We start from the raw sequence: 27,817 nt of genomic DNA on the forward strand, positions 1-27,817 counted from the left end.
AATCGCTGTTCGATTACTTAAATCATTTGCTCAATAGTGTTTTTCAAACATTTGAATTTTTGACAAATTTTAAAATGTTAGCTTAACTGGCTGCTCATATTTTATCTATTAACAACATTTTAAAAATTAATATTAATTTTTAGTCTCAGTTGGTTTGAAACACAAACAAGCAATTCATGGCACTTCAATTTCTTAACCGCGAGCAAAAACCAAACCTTCTATTCTCTGGCCATTCGTGACAGCCGTTCTCACTGTCAGCAATTATTTGATAGGAAGGTATGGCAATGGAGGAATAAAAAGATTTTTCACTTGTATGAATTCACAATGGTTGTGGGTCAAACTAAAGTGAACCGAAACTTTTTGCCTGTTTTTCGTTTTAATTGAGTGAGAGGGAAAATATGAGGGTGTAAACAAATGATTTGTATTCTGGGGACACACATAGCACACAGCATCTGGCAATACCATTCTATGTGGCAGTTCTTCTTCGTTTCTGTTTCCTCTTGTCATTCGCTGGCGGTTGCAAGTTCGAATTGCAACCGGAGACAATTCATTGAATCGCCAACTGAACTAAGCTGACGCTTCTATACAACTTTAATAAGAATTCAATATTTAATAATTTCACGCTTTGTAACTTAATATATAAATTATCTACATAATAAATATACGTTCATTTGATACAAAAATAAATTGGCTAAGTGGTTAACAACCACAGTATCAAGTCATCTTTTGAGTTAACGTATCAACTTAAACCAGACGTACTAAGTTTTGAAGAACACAAGTTTTTTATTCGAAAACCCTTATTGATGAAGTTGTAGCATTTATTTTGGACTGTGAATGCAGTAGAGCTATTCAACATAGTGAAAGGGGGTGCTTCCATCCAGATGCACTGTCTTTATGGACCATGCAAGTAGGAACCTAACTTATAAGAGACGTATACACAATTTTTTTTTTTTAACTTTGTTTTATTTATGTGATCTGAACACTTTCTATATTGGGAAAAGCATATACAATTTTTTTGATTCTGAGGTTTTTTTGAAGTGCATATTTCTATTTTAAAGTGAATTTTTCACTTTATGACGTTCGTTTAGCTAGTAGGAAGTATATTTACCGCAATTTAATATACAATTGACCGTTTGGAATTTTGATATGTTTTGAAATATGTTTTACGTTTTATGAACTATATAATATGATTTCTGAAGTATTGATAAACATGTGTATATTTTCGAACAATATTAATTATTACTATTTTGCCGAAAAAGAATAATTCTTTCATCAAATTTGACCATTGATCTAAGCAAATGCATTTATTCCATATTTACGTATCTTTTGTAGAAATTTAAAGAATATTAAAACGAAAAATAAAAAAAGCCACATAGGAAGCTGATAAGTAGGTTGGTATTTTTTCTAAATATCATAATTACCAAACTATTTGGTTCTTCCAAGTAATTTGGTTTTATGAAGATTTTACGTCTACTTTGTGTACATTACACACATGGGCATTTTTTTTTAGCAAAAAACAAAAGTTAGTTTTCAGGAATTATTTATTTATTTTGGCAAAGGAAGAGTAATTTATTGTTTGATCATTGCCATATCTTCATGTAATTGTTTTATATTAGTTCAATATGTTTTAATTAATTTTTTTTTAATTCATTTCGTTTGCTTTTTTTAAATTTTTTTACTTGTTTTTCTAATTTAATGTAATTTTATTTTATTTGGTTTAGTCTAGTTTAACTTTATATAATTAAATTTTATTTTATTTTACTTACTTCATTTTATTTATAATGAATTGTTTAATGTTATTGTTTGCTTTTATATTATTATTTTATATTATTTTTTAAAATTAATGTTGTTTTATTATATCTCATTAAACTGAATTTAATTTTATTTTAATTAATTTAATTTAATTTAACTTTCTTTTATTTTGTTTCTTTGTTTGTTTTATTTTATTCGATTTTGTTTTATTTTATTTAATTCCACTTGTTTTATTTTACTGAATTTTATTTTTGAATAAGTTAAGGATGGATTTGAATAAACGTCTAGTCGTGCTCCGCTTTGACGCTTCGATTGCACCAGAAGATAAAAAGAAACGCATTTCTGTTTTCTTCGCTGGGAAGCGACCAAAGCATCTATGTAAGTTCACTTTAAGGCTTGCGACCGCTATAGCTCTTTTTTAGACGATATTTCACCTCACCCGATTCTTCCTAAAAAATTATTTATGATGGAATTGTGATATGCTGCTCTTAAATGAATAAATTTTACACTAGCTACTCCGAAAAAAATAAAAGTTGAGACACAAACCCAATGAAATGTGCGTGTGAATTCCTCAAAATGAAAAAATTAAGTTTTATTTATGAGTGGCCACATTGCTTGGCTATTTCTTGGTACAAACGAATCTTTCGCTTTAAATTCTAATTTGTCTAATTGGCGCCTGAAATTGATTATTTATTAAAATTACAGTTGCGTAGAAAATTGATCGGTGAATAAAACGATATTCGTAAAGGTAAGCTGCATTTATTAATAAAAATCCTTCGGAATGCAAACACTAATTTGAAGCAAAAACAACAACACACAATTTGAGAATCTTAACAGACGTACATATTTTGTTGTTGCAATAAAAATGCAATAGTTCTCAGAAAAACATTTGTCCTCAAGGTCAGAAAGTGCAGAACATGGAGCATCGTCCATATTTTATACCGTAAGTAGCTTTCGCACAGTGCGGATCGTTTGGCTTTTAGTGTAATTTAGAATATTTTTAACAACAAAAATAGTAACAAAGCTATTACAATTTATTGTGACATTAAAATGGAACCAGATAAACCATATAACGATATGGAAAACCTATCAAACGCAGAGGAATATGCCATAAATCCTAAAACAGAAATCGCTCCAGATACATTGAAAAATTCTAGAGACACCAACAACGACAATGAGAATGAGAACACTTCACGGAGTATTCATATACCTTACATTCTGAATGGGGAGCTCTTTGAAATACAAACTCAGGATGGTGAAAATGTAACGGTAAAGTGTTGTAATTGTCCACCAGATCGTGTGTATCGAGGAAGTGTACGGTCAACGGGTAATTTTCACATGCATATAAAGGTAAGATCAACGAAGCAATTTAATGTATGTATGTAGATACCTACATACATATGTACATAGTTAAACTTTGAGAAAAAAGATTATTGAAATTAAAAATTTTAAATCATTAAGCGTCGACATCCCGATTTAATGGGTAAGATATATGATATGAAGGTGAATGCTTTGGTGGAAAGGAGAGATCGCTTTATGAGAAATCGTAAGTCAACACGACGTCGAAACTTAAACACCAATCGAAATAGACGGCAATCGTCGTACAACGGACATCGCATTCCCTGCTTGACGCAGCCACATTCTGAGCTTTTCAAAATCAAGGCAGCATTTCAAAGACATCAACAACAACAACTGCATAGAAATCAACAAGGTGAACTGAAGCAAAAACAATTGAAGACCGAACAGAACAGCAGTGTTTTACATAAGGTGAGGAATTGCAGAAGATATTCTCCAACTAAGTAAGTTATATACTCCTTGATTTTGCTGTAGTACATACAAATGCTTTAAGAACTATGCTGACTAAAATGTTATGAAACTTTGCATCCTTCATGATATTTTTCATCTATAAGAACTAATCGTAGAAAAAAGTTTTGATTGCACTTAATAACGAAGAATAGCAGTAAAAAATATGGAGTTTTTTCTACTTATGTTTGCAAAGTTTTAAAAAATATTTATGCTTTACCTGTTTAAAGTTAAATCAAAATAAAAATACCCAGCCGAGTGTATTAAGAACAGTTAACTAGAAGACTGTGCTGGTGGATACAGTTACACACTGGCAAAATAGTTTTATAATCAAATACAAATCAATAAAAGGGAGAAAAATGTTGCATAATACGCCATTTTAAACAGAACGTCCGATTTTTCATACTACTCCCCTATAAACCTGTCGGGAATTTTGTCTACTCCCCAGGTTTCTTGCAACATATGTATCTAGGCATGAGTTTTCATTTGATTGCCAGTATTCTTTCAGGGTTCAGTCATATCAAAGAATTCATCCGTTGGATAACTTTCAGTGAAATGTGTATATTTCCTATTCTCACATGGTCCCCTGTTGTTGTGCTAACAGTGCTTCGCCACATTCAATGGGCACGACCACTCACAAATTGTTGTCAAAATCCTCTAACGGGAGTCCAAGGAAACTGGCAGTTTCAACAGGGGCGGACCATGGGGAGATTGGTGTTAGAGGCGTAGGTTCCACATTACAATTATAAAGATGGATGGTGTCATGTGGGAACACATCGCATGCAGGACATACTACGTATGTCGGGTTCGATTCTCATTATGAAGGCGATGTTCCGGGGTCATAAGGAGATATCCCGTGGCACTTCTGGTTGCAGCATTTTGACAGGTCTGCAGCCTTTACGGTTATGTGTTCTAAGGCCGTACCCGTACCATGTCCTCGGCATAGAAAATGATTGTAACTCCTTCTGGTGCCGAAGGGAGCTCTGATATGTAGAAATTAAACAGGAGCGGGGATAGGACACCAGCCTGTGCTACCCTCTGTTTAATTCTCCTAGGCTTTTAGTATTCGTTCCTAAATTGAACCGAAGATTTCCTGCCATGCAGATAATTTGTGGTTCATCTTTTTAGAAAACGGGGAAGTTGAGTATTCTATGTCTTGCAGTAGCGTGCCGTGGTTGCCTGTGTCAAAAGCTTTTGACAGGTCGATTGTCACGATCACTGTTTTGTGATCGGGTTTCTCCTGATGGTCCCCTGTACCAATTTTTAATGTCTGCAGCTTCTTACTTATCTACGGGTATAACGCCCACTTCACACACAGCCTATGTTCTACTTTCCCCAAAATTATGTTGGTGTTGTTGTTGTAGCAGTGCTTCGCCCCATCCAATAGGTGCGACCGATCACAACTTGTCATCAGTGACCTCGAGCCCAAGGAAACTAGCTGTATCAACAGGGGTGGACATTAATGAGAGGGGTGTTAAAGTGTTAAAGGCGTTGGTTCCACAATACAGTTAAAGAGGTGTCATGTGGGGACACATTACGAACAGGACATTTTGCATGTCAGGGTTGATTCTGGATAGGTAAGAATTTAACCTGTTACAGTACCCAGATCGAAGTTGTGCTAGAGTGACGCGCGTTTCCCTAGGGACAGTGCGTTCCTCCTCTGCTAGTTTTGGGTATTGTTCTTTGATTACATGATTCACCGTGCAATTCCTGACATATAGGTCCGACGCCTGTTTGGGGACTTCACTGAGGACCTGCTTGTGTTTTTTAGCTTCATACGGCTGTGTTCTCAGGTGCCGTATTTCCTCATAATGCTTACGGAGATGACTCCTTAAGCCCCTGGGTGGTGTAGGCTCATCAATCAGATGTCTGTTGGGATGCCCAGGTTTCTGGATATTCAACAGAAACTGTTTGGTTAGCAAGTCCCTTAGCGCAAAAATCAGGAATTGCTTTTGAACCAACTCTAATTTGTCGCAGTGCGTCTGGTAACGAGGGCTTCAGATTATCGAATATTGGCTGCACCCAAGATATAAAGATATATGGATCATCGAATTCTTTAGACAAAGGACAATTAGTCACATATCTAAATTTGAAACGACTTACGTCAATAGTTAAAGTTATATATGGTACTACCATATTTCTGAATCCAATTACGCTCTATGAAAATTTTTATTTACATATATAACGAAGAAATATGATAGGTGGAAAACTAACCGATAAAAAAGTTGGCTATTACTAAACATTTCTTAGCGCATATGGGAGAGGCAGTTTATCTTGTCTGTGTCGTGAAAATTTCAAGGACAAGGCAGTATACTTGTTTCATTTGGTTTATCTTAATCAATGGCTGTGGTGGTTTTTCTGGGCATTTGGTTAACGGATGTAGACCAACGTGCAGACGGTGGAATAATGTAAACAGTCACTATTATAAAAAAATAATTCAGCATTAACGCGACTAACATTCTTTCTTAAAACAATTTTATTAAAATTCTAAGCGTTTTTCGATCAGTTATATCCATATAGCTTGGGGTAAAAAACAAGGTAGACAGACAATTTTTAACAAGAAAGTTTTTTATAAAATGCATGTATGCATATATTTACATGAGTTGGGGCAACTCCAGTTGGAATATTCATTTTCTTAAAAAACCATCGCCCCGAACACTTAAATTATAGTTGAAATAGCAAAAAAGCGCGGTTGCCACTTAGCTAAAATGTCACCATTAAAGCCTTAAACAAGTAAAAATAAAAAAAATTTGAGCAAAATAAATTCATGACCCATACAAATATACATACATATGAGCCGTTTATTTTGAAAGTGGCATAAGTCATTTCATGTCGTTTAGGTTCAGTGATAATTTGTTTGTATCTCTCCTCGCCTCCAGTTTGTTAGAGTCAAATATCCAAAAGATGCAATTATTATTATTATTTTATAATTGCAGAACCATCTATATATGCATTCGTTCAAAAATAACAATGCATTTAAGACCATGAGTTGGAAATGACTTATGCCACTTTCAAAATAAACGGCTCATATGTACATGCAACATTTTAATTAAAATCTTGCAAAATATTTGTTGGGTTGGAGATGCTGCAGCCGGTGTGCTAAGAAAGATAAAACAAGTTTTAACCTTTTCCGCCTACGCGTTTCGACGCTTTCGCGGCATTCTTTGGATTTTTTTTTTTGCCTTAACACACTGGATGAAACAACTCGAACCCAACAAACAATCTGTTATCGCAATTCAACCGAATAGCTTAAACATAAAATTTAAGTCACATGTACAGGTTGGCAACCATGTATAGTTGAACCATGGTCGGTCACATGTATGAAGTTTTCCGAACTTTCATACTTGCCGTCATCCAGTGAGTTTTACACCTCCGGCTGACGCCCAATTCTCACGGGAATGCTGTGGATCATTGAGAGACTTGAGAAGCAGATGTCGTGAAATTTTCGGACACGTAAAATGTGATAGGCAGATGCTGCCGCTGCTTTTCATTTAACTCATACGGCGAAAGGCTTAGCAGCGACATCTATTTTTGAAACAGTAGGTTTATTAAAGGCAGCGTTGCCAAACTAAAAAGAAGTAATTAACAAATTATCTGGCTCACAAATTGAACCAGACTTCTATCTGGATTTATCTGGCTCAAATCGTTGTTGTTGCATTTACATGCAAAATTATTTATATGGCTCAGGATTTTGCCACCGGATGATGACAACTATCTTTCTTTCTGGAAAGGTGCAAGTCGTTTTTGAACCAAATTTTAAGAATATTCTTACAACTGATTCTAACAGAGAGCGCTGTTCAACCATTTGCCAAGATAGTTTTAACTCAAAACAAAAGATCGGCATTGTGGCACTTGACTTGTCGAAAGCTTTTGGTATTCTCAGCCATGACAGGCTTCTTCAGCACTATTCAAGTCGATAAGGAGGGTGCCGGGGTAGTGTCCAATCCAAACTTTTTTCACTTCTATATATGTACATATGAACGGCCGGCTTTAAAAAACATATTCGTTTAAAGCGTGAATAAAAGAAAAACTTGTTAACATGCATAAAAACGAAATACAAAAAATTCATTGAAAATGACGTAACTCTTTGAAACCTTATATGAAGGTTATACATATGTGGAATCCCGTTTTTACTGAACTTGTTTAAACGGTTTTATTTAGCTTAACATGACAGGCCGGCCGGCCGCACGTCCACTGTGAAAGAATTTTGTAATTAAAATTTAAGTAATTTCCCGATAAGCTACAAGCTTGATACTTGGAACCCGATGACAATGCAATAATAAGAAAAAACTCTGATAGGTGGCGCATGGATCGAAATATTTCAAAAAATCGTATTTGTGGTCCGATTTGGTTCATATTTGGAACAAATATTACATACAGTCCGATAGAAGTGACATCAAAATATTTTGGAGTTCGAGGAGGGACAAGCATACGTGGCGCAGAGTCGAGTAAATTATTTGGAAGGATTATGTATTGAGGACTTAGATTGTAACAAATTGTCAGAAAAGAGTCCTTCTAATAATGAGTCACTCAATGAACTAAATAGATGGAGAAATAATAGGCAATTAAATAAAGACTAAAAACTTGAAAAAAAATAATAATTAAACGGTTTTATTATGTGACGCCGGTAAAAAAAATTGATTTATTTTAAGAGTGAATAAAAGTTATTTAAATTTCTAAACATATTCGTAAAAACGAAATACAAAATAAAATAATTTAAAACAAATTTTAAGTTAAACGGTTTTATTGAAAACAATACATACATGAAGTAATACTAATAATAAAAGCTAGAAAATAATTAGGTAGGTCCTAGGTACTAGTCATCACACTCCCCATCAATCTAGGGCGTTGATCAGACAATTAAATAAAAGGGTTGGACGCGTAAAATTTCTATTGATAGTCATAAGTAAGACCAACTGAACCTTAATCAGGTTATGCTGCGCCTCACAACGCCCTAGATTGATGAGGAGTGTGATGACTAGTACCTAGGACCTGCCTACTTATTTTGTACCTTTTAGTATTATTATTACTTCATGTAAGTATTGTTTTCAACAAAACCGTTTCACTTAAAATTTTTTTTTTATTATTTTATTTTGTACTTCGTTTTTACGAATATGTTTATAAATTTACATAACTTTTATTCACTCTTAAAATAAATCAATTTTTTTTACCGCCGTCACATACGAAAGTGCCTTCTTCACTGTAACAGGTCTTAATTATCACAACTAACCTTCGTAAGAAGGCGAAAATCCTCTTAGTTAAAAAGTACAGTAAAATGCTTAACAGTCAGCTTATGTTGGGCTATAACCTTTGTGGGTAGCCCAACAGACAATTGCCACATAAGATGATCTTAAACTCAGCCTTCGATATGTTTAATGAATTCAACAAATATTTAATGGTATCATCGCGACGTATTTTTTAAAGAAACAATAAACTGCTTGCTGAGTAACAAAAATTCAATTCAATTCCAAATAAAAAAAAAATAAAAACAACCAGCAGTGGCAACCGTACCCACAAGCAGTCATACCAGCATTGATTTAGAGCACAACGAACCGTTAAAATATCTCTGCGCTTTCAAAACAATACAGATTTATACGTACACATACACCATGCATCCATACACATGTAAATATAAATGTGCGTAATATGCAACCTTTGCACAATATCGTTGTTAGTATTGTTTAAATCTCACAAAATTCCATAGCGTACAACATATACGTACTACTACATATTCATATACAACTTGTAACTCTCTCTTTTTTCCAGTGGAATATGATCGATCACTTTTTGGCTACACCAGCTTTTGAGGGAGCACATAACATCACACTCATGGACTCCTACAATGAGCAACCACAGCCGCTCAATTATAGTCTCAAGCAATGTGCTAATGAAGGTACCATTGTTAGCATTGACCATGCGTCTGAGAGAACTCAAGAGATTATAATTAAGGAAGCTGATACTCCCATGAATTTACAAACAAACGAAATGCCAGTGAGTATGAACATCAATTAACACCATTATACCATGATGGAATTAATTTTCATTAAACAAAAGTACATTTAAATTTATCACTTAGATGGCAGTTTCCATTAACAATGAACAAGTTACAGAATATGGATATCTTATATCCCATAATACTATAACCAACGTTCAGTCAATAATCCAAAATGATGAACACGTGGTGCTTCATCCCAGTAATAGTGAACAATCTTTGTATGGTCGTGCAACTACAATGAGCGCTATAACTCCTAGTCCAAGTGATGTGAGCAGTTATGCCAGTCCCCCCAATCTGAATAGACGAACGTATGATTCGAAAAGCAATTCAAATTTAGATATAATTAAAAACGAACTATTTTTAAATGAGATACAGCCTATTGACCTAACGGTACAACCATCAACGTCGGATTTATCCGGATGTTCTGGTTATTGTTCTGGTATTGATGTAGCACAAACTTCAAACCATAGTACGTCCACTTTCACAACTGCTGAAGGCAATGTAAAATTTGATGAGCTTCTCTTGCAAGCAATTAATGCAATACAAAGCTTACAGCATGAAATACAAACATTTAATCAAACCAATAATAATTGGCTTAGTTTAGAAATTGCCAAGTTCAAATTTTTACACCCCGATTTTCAATTTCAGTGTTAGGTAAATAACGCTTGCTCAGTGGAAAATTTTAAAAAAATCAATATTATAATTGTCGTTATTTCTAGCGGGTCTAGATATTAGTTAAGAAAAAGTTTTCATTTATGTATGTATGTATAAGCGACAGATTCAAACGCCTTGTGTTAATATTTAGAAGTAAGGAATTTGTAGATATTAGGTACACTAGCACAGTGGTGTGAAGTGCAATACGTGTATTTTTTCAGTTATGAATTGAGTTTTTAAGTTGAAATTAAAATCGTTTTCCCAATTTACTGCTAACTACATATGTACATATAAATAAAGTATAAACACAATAACAAAACTAGCAAACAGGACTTTATTTGTTTATGTATGCATACGTATTTTTATATATATCAACCCGGTAGGAATGGGGGCAGCTTTTCTTACATAAAAACTGCATGCAACTAATGCAAGAAAACATTTGTAAATGTAAGAGAAAGTGTAATGTATCTTTATGACTCAAAAAAAAAAACTACTAAGGAACTGAAGAAATGCATTGTTTATCCTTAACAGTTGTTTCTCGCAATTTATAGGCCGGGCACATATGTTACCATACAAAACCTTGTGGACGTCGACTGCCTTCGCTTACAGTTTATCCTTTCGTGCATAGTTTTCTTGCATCTAATAAGAAAAGTGCATTACCTTTTTCCAATTGGACATTTCTTGAATATATATATATATATATATATATATATATATGTATGAACGTATGTATATGTAAACATTAGGTTGCCTTATACAAAACTTAGAATGTTCTAAGATTTCTCGCAATTGAAAAAATTTGTCATATAAGTTTGCGAGGTTTACACGGCTTACGAGCGTTGGTAGGGGTTTGGTTAAAATGGAAATGTATAATCCAGCAAATTCAAAATCGCAAATACATTGTAAACAAAACACATGTTTCATTTAAAATTGCGGTGTTAATACTCTTTACGTGTGAGCGCTGTAATGCTTGCAACATGATAAGCACTGAAATCGTAAATGAAAATTTGATACTTTATTTTGATAATTTCATTTAGCAATTGCTTAAATGATAAAATATTTGTATGCAATGGAATCTTAGGAAATAACTCAGGATTAAATTTCAATGTACGAAAACAAAATATACTAGGCAGAAGTAATTTTTAACAAGATAACTTGATTATCATACTCAAATGCATACAACAACAAAATTTAAAAGAAATAAAAAATTTATAATGATATGAAAAAACCCTTTTTTAAGATCAAATTGTTGTTAACTTGACAATTTGATCTTGTGCGATGATTTTTTAATAAAACTTCTAAATAAATAATTAATTTACTTTTCAAATGATAATGAACTAAAACTAATCATGACGATTTTTTCAAACCGTTGCTGCTCAATTTAATCGAACATTTTTCCTTACTGAAATAAAATTAGTTTTATTGTTTCAAGTATCGATTTTGTATTTGTAAGGCAGACTAATAAATATATATATATGAACATATGTATGCATAAAAAATATGCGCTTATATGAAATAATTGTGTGTATAATGTATGTACATATTTCCCACCTTAAAAAATTATCCTTAAAGTTCTCATATCTGCGCATTTTATACTTGCTTTTTTATATAATGTACTTCCACCCACGAAAAGCGTCAACCCTCTTTAAATACACATTTACATTTACATAGGTCTTCTTTGTCACCCTGGATACTTTGCTTTTAGTTATTTAAATTGTGTCTCAAAAATATGAATAAAAAAATATGTGTATCATAAAAACCTGTACATTCATTTCCTTTAATTCTAGTTTATGGGTACCTTAATACAAGTGTCTATTGTATATGTACTTATGTATGTAGGCATATTGAATATATTCGACTATACTAAAATATTATAAGTTGTATACCTCAGTTTTTTGTATACTATTCTATGGCATAGTAAAAAAAATTAATTAACGCGATTTTTGCATTTTTTTATATTCATCTACGCTCGCGGATTCTGTGTAAGTCACCACCGCTTATCAATAAAAGTCATTCGGGGTTGAATTCATAAGTTTCACCCAAGACGAATGAACTCTATGCATAAATACGTACGACAAAAAACCGCTCTCATCTCTCGCAAGGGTGTTTTTTTACATATCGCATAATAATTGTACCCCTGCCTGCCTTGCCCTGCCTGTGTCGTGTCACCGTCACACATCGAGCACGCCAGCTTGCATGCCTAACTTCCTACCCCTTCCACCTTCACGTTTTACACAATTTTACCGCATGGGTATTGTTTATGATTTAAAAAAGAGACACACACAGGCAGGTACGTGCTCGTGTACTCCCAACATAAACTCAGACACAAAATTATGTATGTAGATAAGGGTAGCAAAAAAAGTAATCTCGCTTTTTTACTAATTACAACAATGATATCGACAGAGAAACGAGCTAGCAAGAAGGAAATCTTAATTTCTGGAATCAGTTGTTTGGCGTATTTCATCTCAGCCACAATCATTGTCTACAAATTTTATTGCATTATTTTTGTTTTTGATTGCTGTTTAATATATAAATAATATAAAATATATATAAAAAAAATTCTAAAACTATGGAAAAGAAAAAAGAATATTTACGTTGTTTAATGTTATTCTATTTTCGAAAAAATAAAACCGCCACAGATACAAAACGTAAAATTTGTCAAGTATATGGTGCTGATGCCGTTAGTGAACGTGTCGTCCAAATTTGGTTTTCAAAATTTCGAAAAGGTGATACAAGTTGTATCGATGGGCAACGTACTGGACGCCCTGGCATTGCCGATTGTGATAAAGTTAAAATGTTAATTGAAAGATATCCACATTTTACAAGTAAAAAAATTGGAGAATTAATTAGTATGTCGGAGAAGACCGTTGCCGATTATTTGCAACGCCTTGGTTATGTGGTTGATGGTGATGGTTGGCGTTATGATGAATCTGCTATTGCCAAGTGTAATAATAACAGCGATAGCTACAGAAACGAGAGCAGCAATCAGCCACCACAAAATTTAAATGAAATGGATAAAGAGGTGGACGGTGTTACAGATGAGGAATTACTCGCTTACTGCAACAAAGAATTTGCATACGATGAGTCTCAGTCTCTCAATAATTGTAATGTTCAAATAATCGCCCCCATAACGGAAACGTACATCATCACTCCACGACAGCAACAGCAAACTGTCGCTTCCACTGACTTTCCATATATTGAATATGATAGTAGTTACGAAGATATTAACGAAAAAGGCAAAGAGAACGATAACACTGGCAATACCAAATCAAATGCGTTGCCATCCTTTTCGGAATATTTTTCAAATGTGTAAGTTTTATGGATTTAAAATTTAAAATTTTTTAGTATTATTGTTTTTTTTTTATTATGTGTAGCTATAAGGGCTGTGTATTCGTTTCAAATCTAAAGTTAATCTTCATATGTTTCAAAATCAAAAGTAAAATTTCGAAGTTTGAACTGTTATGTTGAATTGAAAAAGTGATTGTAAAATGTAAAACTTGACTTCTCGTATTTTCTGTGAAAAGACAATGCAATATTACGATGCGTTATGAGTACGCATGTCACTCAAAACAGCGTATCGGAGGTGAATGAGTTTACATAATGGTTGCTGGTTAATTGCAAACGGAAAAGGGGAAAAAAATCAAAAAATGAGATTGTTCATTATAATAAGGATTTAAAATACCTGGTTTCATTGTGATTTGATATAGATTTTCTCCAAACCGGTGTTGGACCTACCCAGGGTAATAGTCATTATGATTTCAGCCAATTGGTTTTTACAATGGTTAATAAAAGTTTAGATAACTTCAATTAGATTTTAGAAAACATAAATTCGTGCAGGCCCCGTCATTCAAAAACTTATCCCGCTAATTTATTATTGGGGGCGCTCTCATTTGTCGTTGGTGCGCCGGTGCCACGCCCATTTTCAAATGTTTTCGATCGTATTGCAATATCTCAAATTTATTTGAAGAAAACTATGTTTCAAATAACCGTATCTCAGAATTTGAAGGACGACTGAAGGCCTTTGATACGCTGAACATGAAACCGGTGGCAGAATTTTCAAATTGGTTTTGGCTTTCGAGAAATTTGTATCTGAAAGTGCTACAACTAAACTACGGGTTTTGATGTTGCGTTTTTGACTAAACAAATGCATAGCCCTGTATTTTGTTAGTTTACTCTAAAAACTATCCCAGGGAAGCTTGAAATGCAATGATGCTAGACCATTTGAACAAAATCCTGAACTTCCTTATACTCTTTGAAAGTGCATCTATTTTCCTTGAAAATGCAGTTTTATTTCCAAAATATCTCCCTTTGGGAATTGAGACGGTGTTCTTTAATAACTGAATGTAGGCAAGCTCAGTACACCAAGCGTGCGCAAAATAAAATTTTATTGACTAAGTATACTAATAAAACAACGCATTTAATAAAGAAAGAATTATATCGACTACTCCATCTTCTACACCACTCCATATCCAACATAATAAAGTCTGCCTGACTGTGCGCTATACAGATTTCTTTTGTACGCCGCGATCAACAACGTAGAGTACCAAAACGTTTAAATCAATATATCATAATTAAATATCGGGAAAAAATAAATAGCGTTTGAAAGTTTATTTAGATTTTAATAAAAATTAGTTTTTTTGGGAAAATCATATATTGAATGCAGCCAAAAATGTGATTTTCGCACCTTTATGTAAAACTATCTCGAAAACAAGAACCCAAATCAAAAATCTGATTCGGTTATCAAATTAAGCGAAGCAAAGACCTTTCATTTGTCAAATCACTGCCGAGGGGTGAACCCGCTTAGATCATTTTTTTTAATTGAAAAAACTTCTCTAAAGATATTGAACTCAGAAGCTTTGGTGTGGTAGGCGAGAACGCTACCGGTAAGCACGACAGCTGTTCGTGGGCTAAACTTATGTAAGAGGGGACTTACTCAGTCTATGTGAAGACCTGTCAGAGAGGGTTTTTTTGCCCCCTAACTCCATATTTTGAGGGTTTATTGGAAGTTATGTGTATGCAGTTTTTGTATACTCGACTTGGCGTACAATTTGATATATCTCTCGCATAAAATATTGTAACGAATTTTAGAGAAATTCCTCTTATTTGAAACTTTCTGCTCACGTTCGAATCGCTAAACTGTTGAACAAATAACTCCAATATTCAGTAATGCAAAATGGTCTTTATTAGACTACTTCACAATAACACTTAACAACTAATTGCGTGTTTAAATCAAACTGCTTACTGATTCCTCAGCTTTCACTGCTTTTATACTCTCTGTTGCCTCGTCCCCCATTTCTCCTAAGGTCTAGTAACTTCGCGAACTTCATGCTTGGTTGCCAGCCATATATGTACATGTATATTTGTAGTTGATAGCCTTTCGCACAGCCATATACGTGTGTATATGTGAGTACTACTTCGGCTGATGGTATCTCTCTGCTGCCTCGTATGTACATGTGTAAATGATGATTGATTTGTTTACGTACATACAAAGGCTGCTTAGTATCGGATTAGGGATGCTAGTATCCCTTAGTGCTGCTAATATATGCCCTCCACCTAAGTCTGATCGTCCCGATCAGACAAATCGCTCGATCTTACCGCTGCTAGCCTCTCATAATGAGTCACCCTTCTATTTCGTGGTTTCCCAATGGTTTGTATGCGGTAGATGGCATCACTGATCCTCTTCAAAACTTTGTACGGGCCTTCCCAACTGCACCAAAATTTAGGTGGAACACATTTTCGCCGGTGAGGGTTGTATAGCAGTACCAAATCCCCCTCCAGGAAACCTTCGGAATTATTATTCTAGTCGTACCTGTGTTTCATCCTACTACTTATTATCCTGGGCCGTTCCCTAACACTGTTGTGTCGCCAATGCACTACTTCGCACAGATTGATCTTGACGGTTTGACTTTGCAACATCAGTATCGTCTTGACGGTTCACAACAGTAGTGCGCCCTGGCTTGAAACTATCCTTACATTCTTTCTGGGAAATTCTTTCCTTCGTTTTATTGCGTCCATTTGAGTTTGTCAGTGCCAGTGTTTTTCTCGCAGGTTCTTTGATTTTGCTTTGTTTGGCCCATTCGTTCCATCAACCTTTGCCCGATCTACTGCCTTTGACTTTTGTGGTCTCTGTCGAATCTCCTCTACCAGCACTCGCTACTGCTGAACCCTTTCTCCAAACTGAAGTTAAGTTGTACATCCTTCTCTGCATATCGATCCTGATGTCATGGTCAACTAAGAAGTCCACTCCCAATATGACTTCATCAACAATGTCCGCCACAACGAATTTGTGTAGAACCGTGACCTTTCCAATTAAGACTTCACATATCACTTCTCCCTGGGCTTGGTTGTACTCGCCAGTGACCGTACGCAACCTTGCTCAGGTTATGGCTTTACTCTCCTGTTGACTAAATCAGATCGGATTAAGGAATGAGATGCGCCCGTATCTACAGTCAGTACCCGTTCTTTGCCATCCACATTTCCTTTAACGGTAAGACTGCTCAATCTTCTTCCAATTTGCGAGATAGATATCACAGGATATTCAATAGCTGGGGTAAGTTCTCGATCTTTACATCTGACTCGCTCTTGCTCATCTCCTTCAGCTTTGTTCTTAAGACCACCAATGCTGTTGAAACCACTAGGATTAAGATCGCAATGGCGTGCAATGTGATCTGGGTTACCGCACTTGAAACACTTCATAAATCCGGCATTTTTCTGTTGTGATCCCTTCAGTGCTTCCAAAATTGTGTCTACCTAATCTGGCCTTTCTACATCCACACGACGTGCTTTGAAAGCTGGCTTACACAGAAGCGATGCTGTTTCCTGAATCAGGGCATGTGATACCGTTTCTGCAAATGTTGGCTTTGGGTTTGCGTATGTAGCTCGCTTTGTTTCGACGTCCCGTATGCCATTTATAAAGCTCTGAATCTTTACCCTCTCAGTATATTCCACGGGTGCGTCCGCATTCGCTAAAAGCCTTTCAACATCCGACGCAAACTCTTGCAATGTTTCACCAGGCCTCTGGAAGCGGTTCAGTAACTCCATTTGGTATATCCGTCTCCTATGCTCGGTTCCGTATCGCCTCTCTAGTGCGCCCATCAATGCTTCATAACTGTTCCGTTCGTGCTCTGGATTAGTCTGTAAAATCTCAGCAGCAGGTCCTTTCAACGCTACGAACAGTGCAGCAATTTTATCTTCCGCATTCCAGTTGTTCACTGCTGCGGTCTTCTCAAACTGTAGCTTAAAGAGCTGGAAAGGAACAGAACCGTCAAAAGATGGAGTTTTTACCTTCGTATTACTCGCTGAAGCAGCCGGGCGATTAAGTTGCAACTCCTTTCATTTTTCTCCTCAATTTTGTTGTCTCATCGCCATCAAGATGAAAGACATACTCTTCCAGGTTAATTCCTTCTGATTCAATTGCCTCTCTTAGTCGTGCCTGAAGTTCGAGTTTATTGCCGGTTGTATTCAATCCATGGCTCTCCAACTCCTTCTTCAGTTGCTGGCTCTTCAATTCACTCCACTTTGCGATGTCCTTGTTGTACTCTGCAAATTTGGAATTTATTCAGCAATTCCTCTTCTGACACCAATTGTAACGAATTTTATGGAAATTCCTCTTATTTGAAACCTTCTGCTAACGTTCGAATCGCTTGAATCGTTGAATAAATAACATCAATATTCAGTAACGCAAAATGGTCTTTATTAGACTATATTGAGAGTACTTCACAATAAATCTTACTTCACAACTAATTGAGTGTTTAAATCAAACTGCTTGCTGATTCCTCAGCTTTCGCTGCTTTTATACTCTCTTTTGCCTCGTCCACCCATTTCTCCGAAGGTCTAGTAACTTCGCGAACTTCATGCTTGGTTACCAGCCCTATATGTACATGTATATTTGTAGTTTATAGTCTCTCGCATAGCTATATACGTGTGAATATGTGAGTACTGCTTCGGCTGATGGTGAGTATCTCTCTGCCTCGTATGTACATGTGTAAATGATGATTGATTTGTTTACGTACCTACAAGTGGCTGCTTAGTATCGGATTACGGATGCTAGTACCACTTAGTGATGTGAATATCCGTCACAATATATTAAATTTTCGCTGTTTTGCTATGCAGTACAATATGTATTTGGAAAAATAATTTTATCAGAACTGCGGCACCTATTTTCAATTTGTATTTTCTATATAAATTAAAAAGTGTAAAAAAATAGCAAAAATTATCAACAAATTGTATCAGCCATATTCTTCTTATCGGAGTAATTCATCTTCTGTGAAGTGATAAAATGGAAATAATTTGATAAAACTTTTCTGTATTATGTGAAACTCTCTGCTCTTTTTTTGCTCTGATAATAGTTCTATTTTATTAAAACTCGAAATTATTTTGAATTTGTTTGTTGCTATTACACATTTAATCTTAAAAAATTTAAAGGCTGTTGGGGTATAAAGGCAGAGGTGCGGGAGTTGCCTTCGAAAGGAAGAGAGTTTAAACCATGCTTTGACCAACTTATTTTTATTTTAAAATTTTTTAAATTAAAACAACATCACTTCAGTACCCGGGTACCACGGGTGTGCACACAAAGGTTTGTTTTGGAGGCAAAACGTGTTTGAGAACGAAACATTAAGATGACAACTTCGAATATATTTTATCTAAACCAAATTTGAAAAGGGATCTTGGCAAATCGTTCCAATATATATCAATTTTTATATATTTACACTGTTGGAATATCAACAAGAAAATTATAATTTTTAATTAAACTTACATATTTTTTTATTTCCTGTGTAATTTTTTCTCAATATATTTGCTATATTTTATATATTAAACAATTCTTTTAATTCTGTTTTTTTTTTCTAACGTTCTACTCTATTGTATTTAATTAGAAATTTGGTAAATTGTTAACTACAATATTTGTATAAAAACGCTAAACTTAAAATTGCCGAAATCAAAATAAGAAAATTTACACGGTTTCGATATCCAGAGAAGGTAAACCAATCGGGTTGCTCATGTTTCAATACATCAAACCGGTACGATATGTAGAGCATGATGTGCGATTTTAAAATAATTATATGATTTTTGATATAATTCTAATGAAGATCTTTGATTTTAAGAACAAAATTTTTTATTTTAAAAACTCAACTTAAATATTGAAACTAACTTTATATTTTGATTATGTAGGATTTTTTGTTAGTTAAAAAAAAAACAGTTCTGCTTAAAAGTAATTTGTCTCCAGTGTATTTTGTAAACTATTTAAAAAATTTTAACCCAATAAACTTATGAGCTATTAACCAGAGGCACGTGAACGCCCCAACTAATTAAATGTCACAAAAATTATTGTTAAAGGCCTTGAGCTCAAATTCGAACCAAGATTTCTTAAAAAATGTAAACCATTTTCAAAAAAATTTAACTCAAATCATCATACAAATTTTGAAATTTTTATTTAACACCTATACACTGGCTTGTAATGACTGTACATTTTTAAAGTTAAACTACAAATGCTTCTACAATTTGGAAAGTTATTTTAAAGTTCGAGTCATAGATACACAATGGTCATTACTTCTAGCCAGAGTATGGGTGTAAAACTCTAAATAAAAATTTCAAAAATTCATGAGGATTTTGAAAACCTTCTAGCAGTTAAACACATTTCAAAATTCCTTTAAGTTTTTTTTTAATTTTTTTTAAATTTTTTTAAGTTAATCATTTTTGTTGCTATTTTTGTACTCGCAGGTGTATGTGTGCCGCCTGTGGACTCCGAAAGCACTCAAACGAATCGGTTCAATTTTCCAAGGATAGCTTCATAGAAACCTGGTGAGTGTTCCCGGGTAGTGGACCAGGGACCGATCTATCCACAAAAAAATTATTTATCATGTAGTTTGCTTCAATTTGGGTACGTAGGTAGTAGATTTTTGCCTTGATTAATGCTTCGGATCTTTTTTCCGGAAAGTGGACCAGTAACCGATCTATACGAAAAATCGTTTTTTTTTGTGCGATTTGGTTTAAAGTTCACACATAGATAACTTTTTACTTAGCTAAATACTTAAATACTTGTAATAATTTTTTCCGAGAAGATCAGAGACAGATCAATTAGAAGAATCGTTCTATACGATTTGCACCAATGGTGTTTGTAGGCAGCTATCTATTTGTTTAAAGAGACAACTATGCAGATAAATCAAAGTAAGAGCAAAACAATGTCTGCCGAGCCGGCACCGCTCCATTCTAAACAACGAAGGGTGATGGATGTCAGCCTAGCCAAGAAAATTTTCGTAAACGTATCCGTAAAAGAAAGAAATTTCTAACAAAAATCGTATTTTTTCTAGCAGGCTTCGCACCTTTCTTCCATACAAACTTATTATTTGTTTAAAACAAAAAAAAAAACAAAAATGATGACGCCCGATAGAATAAAAATATCCCAAAAATGAGGAAGGCCGTTTAGTGGGACAATATTACACATTACATTTAATTAGCTCCAAACTCAACGAATAATTCGTGGAACATAAAACTGGTTTCCATTTAGATTGTTAATATTTCATTAAAAAAAATTGCTAAAATAATTTATCTCATGCAAAGCTTGACGAAGCTGCAAAAAAATCAATACCCGTCTGTGCTACGAATGTGCTAAGTAGCAGTTGGAATACCCTAATCCCCGCTTTCTATATATGAAAAAATACCGGGTTGAGAGTATTTATTAGTAACAAGTACATCACAAAATTTTAAATTTTGTGGTAGCTGAAAAACTATTATTTGTTATTATATGAGTAGGCACAGATCAAAAGTGTCTAAGTCCACAGATGATATATTTTTAGATTTATTATGCATTATACACTAGTCGACCAAATCAATAGTTTAAACCTAGAGAAATGCGACTTATTAATGTCAATAAGGTTAAACAGAAAAAAACGGATTAAATCCTCGCAATTTTTTTTTTCATGATGACTAAGTCCAACGTGTTTGTGTAGATCGAAATTGCTTTAGTCACGTTCCGCTACTGTATATTGTGACGAATCTGTTGGAATTTCCAAAGTCGAAATGTCGTGGGCGGCCACCGTGGTGTTATGGTAGCGTGCTCCGCCTATCACACCGTATGCCCTGGGTTCAACTCCCGGGCAAAGCAACATCAAAATTTTAGAAATAAGATTTTTCAATTAGAAGAAAATTTTTCTAAGCGGGGTCGCCCCTCGGCAGTGTTTGGCAAGCACTCCGGGTGTATTTCTGCCATGAAAAGCTCTCAGTGAAAACTCATCTGCCTTGCAGATGCCGTTCGGAGTCGGCATAAAACATGTAGGTCCCGTCCGGCCGATTTGTAGGGAAAATCAAGAGGAGCACGACGCAAATTGGAAGAGAAGCTCGGCCTTAGATCTCTTCGGAGGTTATCGCGCCTTACATTTATTTTTTTTTTATTTTAATCGTAGATTACCATAATAATACCAGAAAGAATACTTAAAAATCATTTTCTTACATTTTTTTGTTATATAAATAAAATTGATAAAAAAAATTTTTTATTTTTGAAAATTTTTTTTTTTTTCAATTAAATAAAAAAAAAAAATAAAACAAAAATCGGCCCACTCCGGGTTTAGTGGGGATGATTGCAGAATTGATTGAAGTTTTTTTTATGAGAAAAAAAAATGGTGAAATTCGAAAAATCTCGGAAAACTGAAAAATTAAAAAAAAAACTTTAAAAATTTTTTTGTATTTTTTTCGAAAAGTACATTTAAAAACAAATTAAAAAAAAAGATCCCAAACGGTCAATTTTTGAAAAATTTATAGCATTTTGAAAACAAAAACGGTGTTTTTTTTTTTAAATTCATAACTTTTTTTGAGTTGGATGAAAAAATTAAAAAAAATTCTGAAAAACGTCTTTCGTAAGCTAGAAAAAGAAGAAAAACTTTCAGCCAATTCTAAAGGGGTCGGGTTCAAAATTGGTCGAAATGGGATGGAATACCCCATATATATTGCACATATCTTTGCAGTTTTGCACCAGCTACAGTAACATTAAACAAGAAACAACTGATGATAGAATTATGTCCGGTTTTTGGTGCTTAACGGGCCAGTTAAACTTCTTTAACCGTAACGCCATAGTCCTAACCATATTTTTACTTATCCCTATCAAATTGGCATCAGTTATTGGTGCCTTAACCTAAAAATCATGTAAATTTCATAAAAATGAAGAAAACGCAAAAAATTACAAACATATCCACAAAAAATAAGCCTCTTAGTCAAAACGTATCCAAAACAATAAATAAAATCTACAAAAAGTTAATAAATTCTCCAATTCAAATACTTATAGTTTATGGATATGGCGAAAAACAAAAAAACCAATTGGTTGGCTATGGTATGGTTATGGCGTTAGCGTTATGGTATGGCACCATTGATCGATTACATTGATTTCCATAAGGTTGGTTCGATCAGCTGTTTTATCTGGTTATGGATAAGTCACCATTAATTGGCCTTTAAAGGTTTTACACCAGCAACATTAACATTAAATAAGAAACAATAACTGATGATAGACTTAGATGGTTTTTCAGCGCTCAAGCCGAGATGAGCAGCAAAATTTTATGTTATTGAACAAACTGGCACGGTTAAACTCTAGTCAGCTTTACTATAGCTTAAACTCGCATAAAAAACCGGCCTAATATGTTCTTTCATGTTTGGAAGGATGCTCTGCAACCTCTTATATTTATTTTTTACTCGCTTGGCTGCTTTCAAGGCTCGTGGCAAACTTGCCATATCCATATCCATATAAAACAGCGGATCCAACCAACCTTAGGGAAACTAATGTAATTGGTCAATGATACCATACCATAACGCCCTATCCATATCCATACCCTAGTCAACCAATTGGTTTTGGTTTTTCGCCAAATCCACGACCTATAAATATTTGAGTTGGTGAACTTAATAACTTTTTCCATATTTTATTTATCGTTTTTATACGTTTTATCAAAGTGACTTATTATTTGCGGAATTTGTTTGCAATTTTTAGATATGGTTATGACTATGTCAACTTTGCGAGATCCGTAATAAAACAGGTTGGAAGTGCATTTTTCATTAGGAGCGGCTTTACAAATGTACTCGTAGATATTTTATTTATTTCCTGGCTATATTTGGGCAGAAGAGATGCAATATTGAACTAAGGTGTGTCAATATTTTACACTCGCTGGATGTTGGAAAAGTCGTTAATGTGAACTGGATTACCAACCACTTCTTCGCTTAATTGATGGTAGAGAACATCGGACTCTTTCAAGTATGAAAACAAAGTTTATGGACCTCTTACAAATCTTAAAATTTCAGACATTCATTGAAAAGAAACTGATACACAAAATTCCAAATGCCAAGTCAAGAATTTGGACCAATCTTTCAAGTTTATCAACACTTCTATACGAAAATCTAAATATATAACTTCAAATGGTCCAGACAAAGGCAATCTTTTGGAGCAAGGTCTAGTTTTTATGTTTAACGAATTCTACTGCAGGTAGCAGTTAACTGAATTTTTTCTTTTACAATAATAATAAATAAAATATTGATTGTCCATCACTCAAAGAACTTAGCGGTAACGTTCGATAACATTCTCACCTACAATTCGCATGCCTCCGAGATTATATCTAAAGTATAAAGCTGCAACAAAACCTTCAAGTCGTTTTAAAGCAGCACTTGTGAAAGGATAAAGAAACATTACTAACCACGTACAAAGCGTGGCCGGTCGCTCATGAGCTATGCGTCACTAGTTTGGTCGCCTGGTCTTAGAAACACTTACTGGAAAAGGCAGCAGGCCTGTCAAAATGCTGTACTCAGAACTGCCAGGGATGTCTTCTTATGACTCTTGAACATCATCTACATTGTAAGGCAAAAAAGCTCAACATTAAAGATCCTAACTTTGACTCAGACCATTATCTCGTCGCAGCCAAAATACGCACCCGCCTCTTCGCGGGTAAAACCAAGGAACAAAAACGCAAGGACAGTTAGACGTCGAAAGGCTGCAGTCGCAACACACTGTCAATGATTTCGGAACTCGACTCTCACACCCGCTCTATGAGAGCACAATTCCGCCAGATGGAATGCGGGAGCAGTGGTAGCATATCTCCAAAGCACTTCGTATTGCCGCCGATGAAAAAATTGGTTACCGGCGGCCACGGAAAAACAACTGGTATGATGAAGAATGCCGCGTTGTAACCGAAAGAAAAGACGCTGCCTACAGACCCCCAGCGTGTTAGGGGGTTAGAATATACCCACGGTAGGTATGCCTGTCATAAGAGCCGATTAAAATACCAGATTCAAGGGGTTGTGTAGCGCAACCTTTTCAGATTGCCAGCGCAATATATAGCTTTTCCAAACCCAAATGTTAACTTCACCTTTGAGCGGCGTATCCCGTTTCACTAACAGACGAGGCTCTGGCGACCCCAAGCTCCTCATAGAACTTGGGGGTGGGGAGGGAGGGATGGCCTGAAGGTTTAATGTGGCCATATAAGTCTTTCCCGAGATGGTCGGGCTAGCACCTTAATGGAGCTGTGTTACCGGAGCGTACCGGATATGTATCCGGCAAAGAACCATCACCTCGATAACACTCCTCAAAGCCTTCGGGGAGCAAACTTATCGCTATAACAACAACAACAACAACGCTGCCTACAGGGCTACGCTAAAAGCAAGCGCAACAGGGGGAGTGTGTGAACGCTATCGCGAGTTAAAAAGGTAAGCGCGACGCCTTTTCAGGAAGGAAAAGCAGAGGCAGAACGGCGTGAGTGCGAGGAGGTTGAGCTGATAGCCACCAGGAATAACGCCCGAAAATTGTACCAAAAAATTCGGCGACAGACGGAAGGTTTTAAGACCGGGGCAAACTCCTGTAGGAACGAAAACGGCGACCTTGTAACTGATGTCCAGAGAGTACTTAGATTATGGAAGGAACACTTATCTGCTCTTCTAAATGGAGACATCGATTTACCGCACAGGGATAACGAACCCGATCCCGCCATCGATGATGATGGAATAAATGTCCCCCCACCCGATTATGACGAAGTCAGAATAGCAATAACCAGATTGAAAAAGAACAAGGCCGCGGGCGCTGATGTATTGCCTGCGTAGCTATTCAAACATGGCGGCAAGTAGTCGGTAAGGCGCATGCCGCGGCTTCTTCGCAAAATATGGGCGGACGAGTGCATGCCCACCGATTGGAATCTAAGTGTTCTTTTTACAGCCCACAAAAAGGGGATACTGCGAACTGCACCAACTATCGCGGAATCAGCCTTCTTAATATCGCATATAAGGTCCTGTCAAGTGTATTGTGCAAAAGATTGAAGCCCACCGTGAATCGGCTGATTGGACCTCATAGGTGCGGCTTCAGACCTGGTAAATCTACCATCGACCAGATTTTCACAGTGCGCCAAATCTTGGAAAAACCCGCGATAAAAGAATCGACACAAAGCACCTCTTCGTCAATTTTAAAGCCGGCTTCGACAGCACGAAAAGGAACTGCCTATATACCGCTATGTCTGAATTTGTGTTACCCGCAAAACTTATACGGCTGTGCAAAATGACGTTGAGCAACACCATTAGCTCAGTCAGAATTGGGAAGGACCTCTCCGAGCCGTTCAGACAGGGTGACCCCCTATCGTGCCATTTCTTTAATCTGATGCTAGAGAAAATTATACTAAGTGCAGAACTTAACCGCTCTGGAACAACTTTTTATAAAAGCGTGCAATTACTGGCATATGCTGATGACATTGAAATCATCGGCCTAAACACCTGCGCCGTTAGTTCTGCTTACTCCAAACTGGAAAGAGAAGCGGTAAAGATGGGTTTGATGATGATTGCGGACAAAACGAAGTACCTGCTGTCATCAAGCAAAGAGTCAGCCCAAATGCCCTTTGTCGCTACTGTTGGTAGCCATAATTTCGAAATAGTAAAAGACTTCGTTTATATGGGAAGCAGCATCAACACTAGCAACAACATCAGCACTGAAATCCCGTGAAGAATCAATCTTGCCAATAAATGCTACTTAGGACTAGGTAGGCAATTGAAAGGTAAAGTCCTCTTTCGGCGAACGAAAATCAGACTCTACAAGTCACTTATCGTACCCGTCCTGCTATATGGGGCAGAAGCATGCACCACGACAACAGCAGATGAAGCTGCTTTGGGAATGTTCGAGAGAAAAGTTCTTCGAAAGATTTATGGATCTCTACGCGTTGAAGATGGCGAGTACCGAAGAAGATTTAAGGATGAGCTGTACGAGCTCTACGCAGACATCAACATAGTCGAGCGAATTAAAACGCAGCGGCTGCGCTGGCTAGGTCATGTTATGCGAATGAAAGATTACTCTCCGGCCAAGAATGTGTTTCTATTGGAACCCGCCTAACAGTTTAAACAGTTAAGCGGCAGTTAAGTTTGTAAGTAAAGAGCATAGCAAAATGCTTAACAGACGGTTTTTGCTAAATTTCCACAAATAAGGAAACACCTCCGTAAGCATTATATTGAGATGCGGCACCTGCGTACGCAGCCGTTTGAACCGTCTTATGAATTGTAATGCGAAATCAACATCCCTATGGTTCACCCCTGTTGAAACTGCTAGTTTCCTTGGACTTTGATAAGAGTTTGTGAGTGGTCGAACCCATCGATTGGTTAACACAACAATAACTCAATTGGGACGCTGCTCGATGCAGCGCATTAATATTTTCGAGTTTTTTATTTGCCGGTAGGAGCTCGTTTAAGCTAAACTTTTTTTTATTTAACAATTCTTAATTGCTGTATATTCTCCGACCGAGTCTTCTTCTCCGCTGGAGACCTTTACAATTGGTGTGTTCACGTTGTTGTTGTTAATAGCTTATATGCTTATGTGGTTATGTTTTTCACCCTGTTCAAAAAACAAAATGCACCGGAAACAAATAACTTCCAACAAGATATGTGAGCTAATAACAAGTAGACGTGAATACCCCTAACGCGTTTTTAGTAGGTGATAGGAGTTTTTTATTATTCATTCTTCCTATTTTAATAAAATAATAATTTTAATAAATTTTCTTTACAGTTATACAACTTACCTACGAGGTGACTCCGGAAATTGTGCAATCGAAAGTAAAAATACTAATTATGTGGATTCCTTTAATAACGGTGCATATCCTTTAAAAAGCTACGAATAAATTTTCTCGGCTAGTCAGCAAAATAAGCGGGAAACAAAACAAAACAATACACAAAATAAAAAAAAAAAAAAACAATGCAAAAACGAAATAAAATGCTGCAATCAATGGTAGACTTGTTTGCTTGGAAATTCCTCCAAGCAACATTTAGCTTACATAAAAACACATAGTTCCTCTTTACTGCGAGTATACACTAATTTATTGTAATATTATAATTATATATGTATGTACGAGTATTAAAACGATTTTTCAGAAAAAGAGCATTTACAGCCTCTGTATCACAAAGTTACTATTTATTCCAATATTGTATAATTTTTAGTTTAGTGTCGTGTGAGACGCCATACATATGAATATGTCTATATATATATGTAGTTTTTAGATATTTAGTATATAGAAGAAAAAACATAAAATGGTTTGGTTTTATAATATATGACCAACGTAAACTATTTATAAAATAATGATATACAATACATAAAATGCAACTGGATTCCTATTTAAATGGCCTAAA

At 35.5% G+C, this 27,817-nt stretch overlaps 1 protein-coding gene across 1 annotated transcript; it reads left to right on the forward strand.

The window, feature by feature from the left end:
* Positions 1-2,327: 2,327 nt before the first annotated feature.
* Positions 2,328-27,817, forward strand: stil (stand still). The gene is made up of 7 exons (XM_067777157.1): positions 2,328-2,695; positions 2,769-3,102; positions 3,214-3,519; positions 9,322-9,546; positions 9,632-10,199; positions 12,754-13,513; positions 27,201-27,817. The coding sequence occupies exons 1-7, from the start codon at positions 2,670-2,672 to the stop codon at positions 27,310-27,312; spliced, it is 2,331 nt and encodes a 776-aa protein (XP_067633258.1). The 5' UTR covers positions 2,328-2,669; the 3' UTR covers positions 27,313-27,817.

This window comes from Eurosta solidaginis, chromosome 3 (assembly GCF_040869045.1).
Source record: "Eurosta solidaginis isolate ZX-2024a chromosome 3, ASM4086904v1, whole genome shotgun sequence".
Classification (NCBI taxonomy): Eukaryota; Metazoa; Arthropoda; class Insecta; order Diptera; family Tephritidae; genus Eurosta; species Eurosta solidaginis.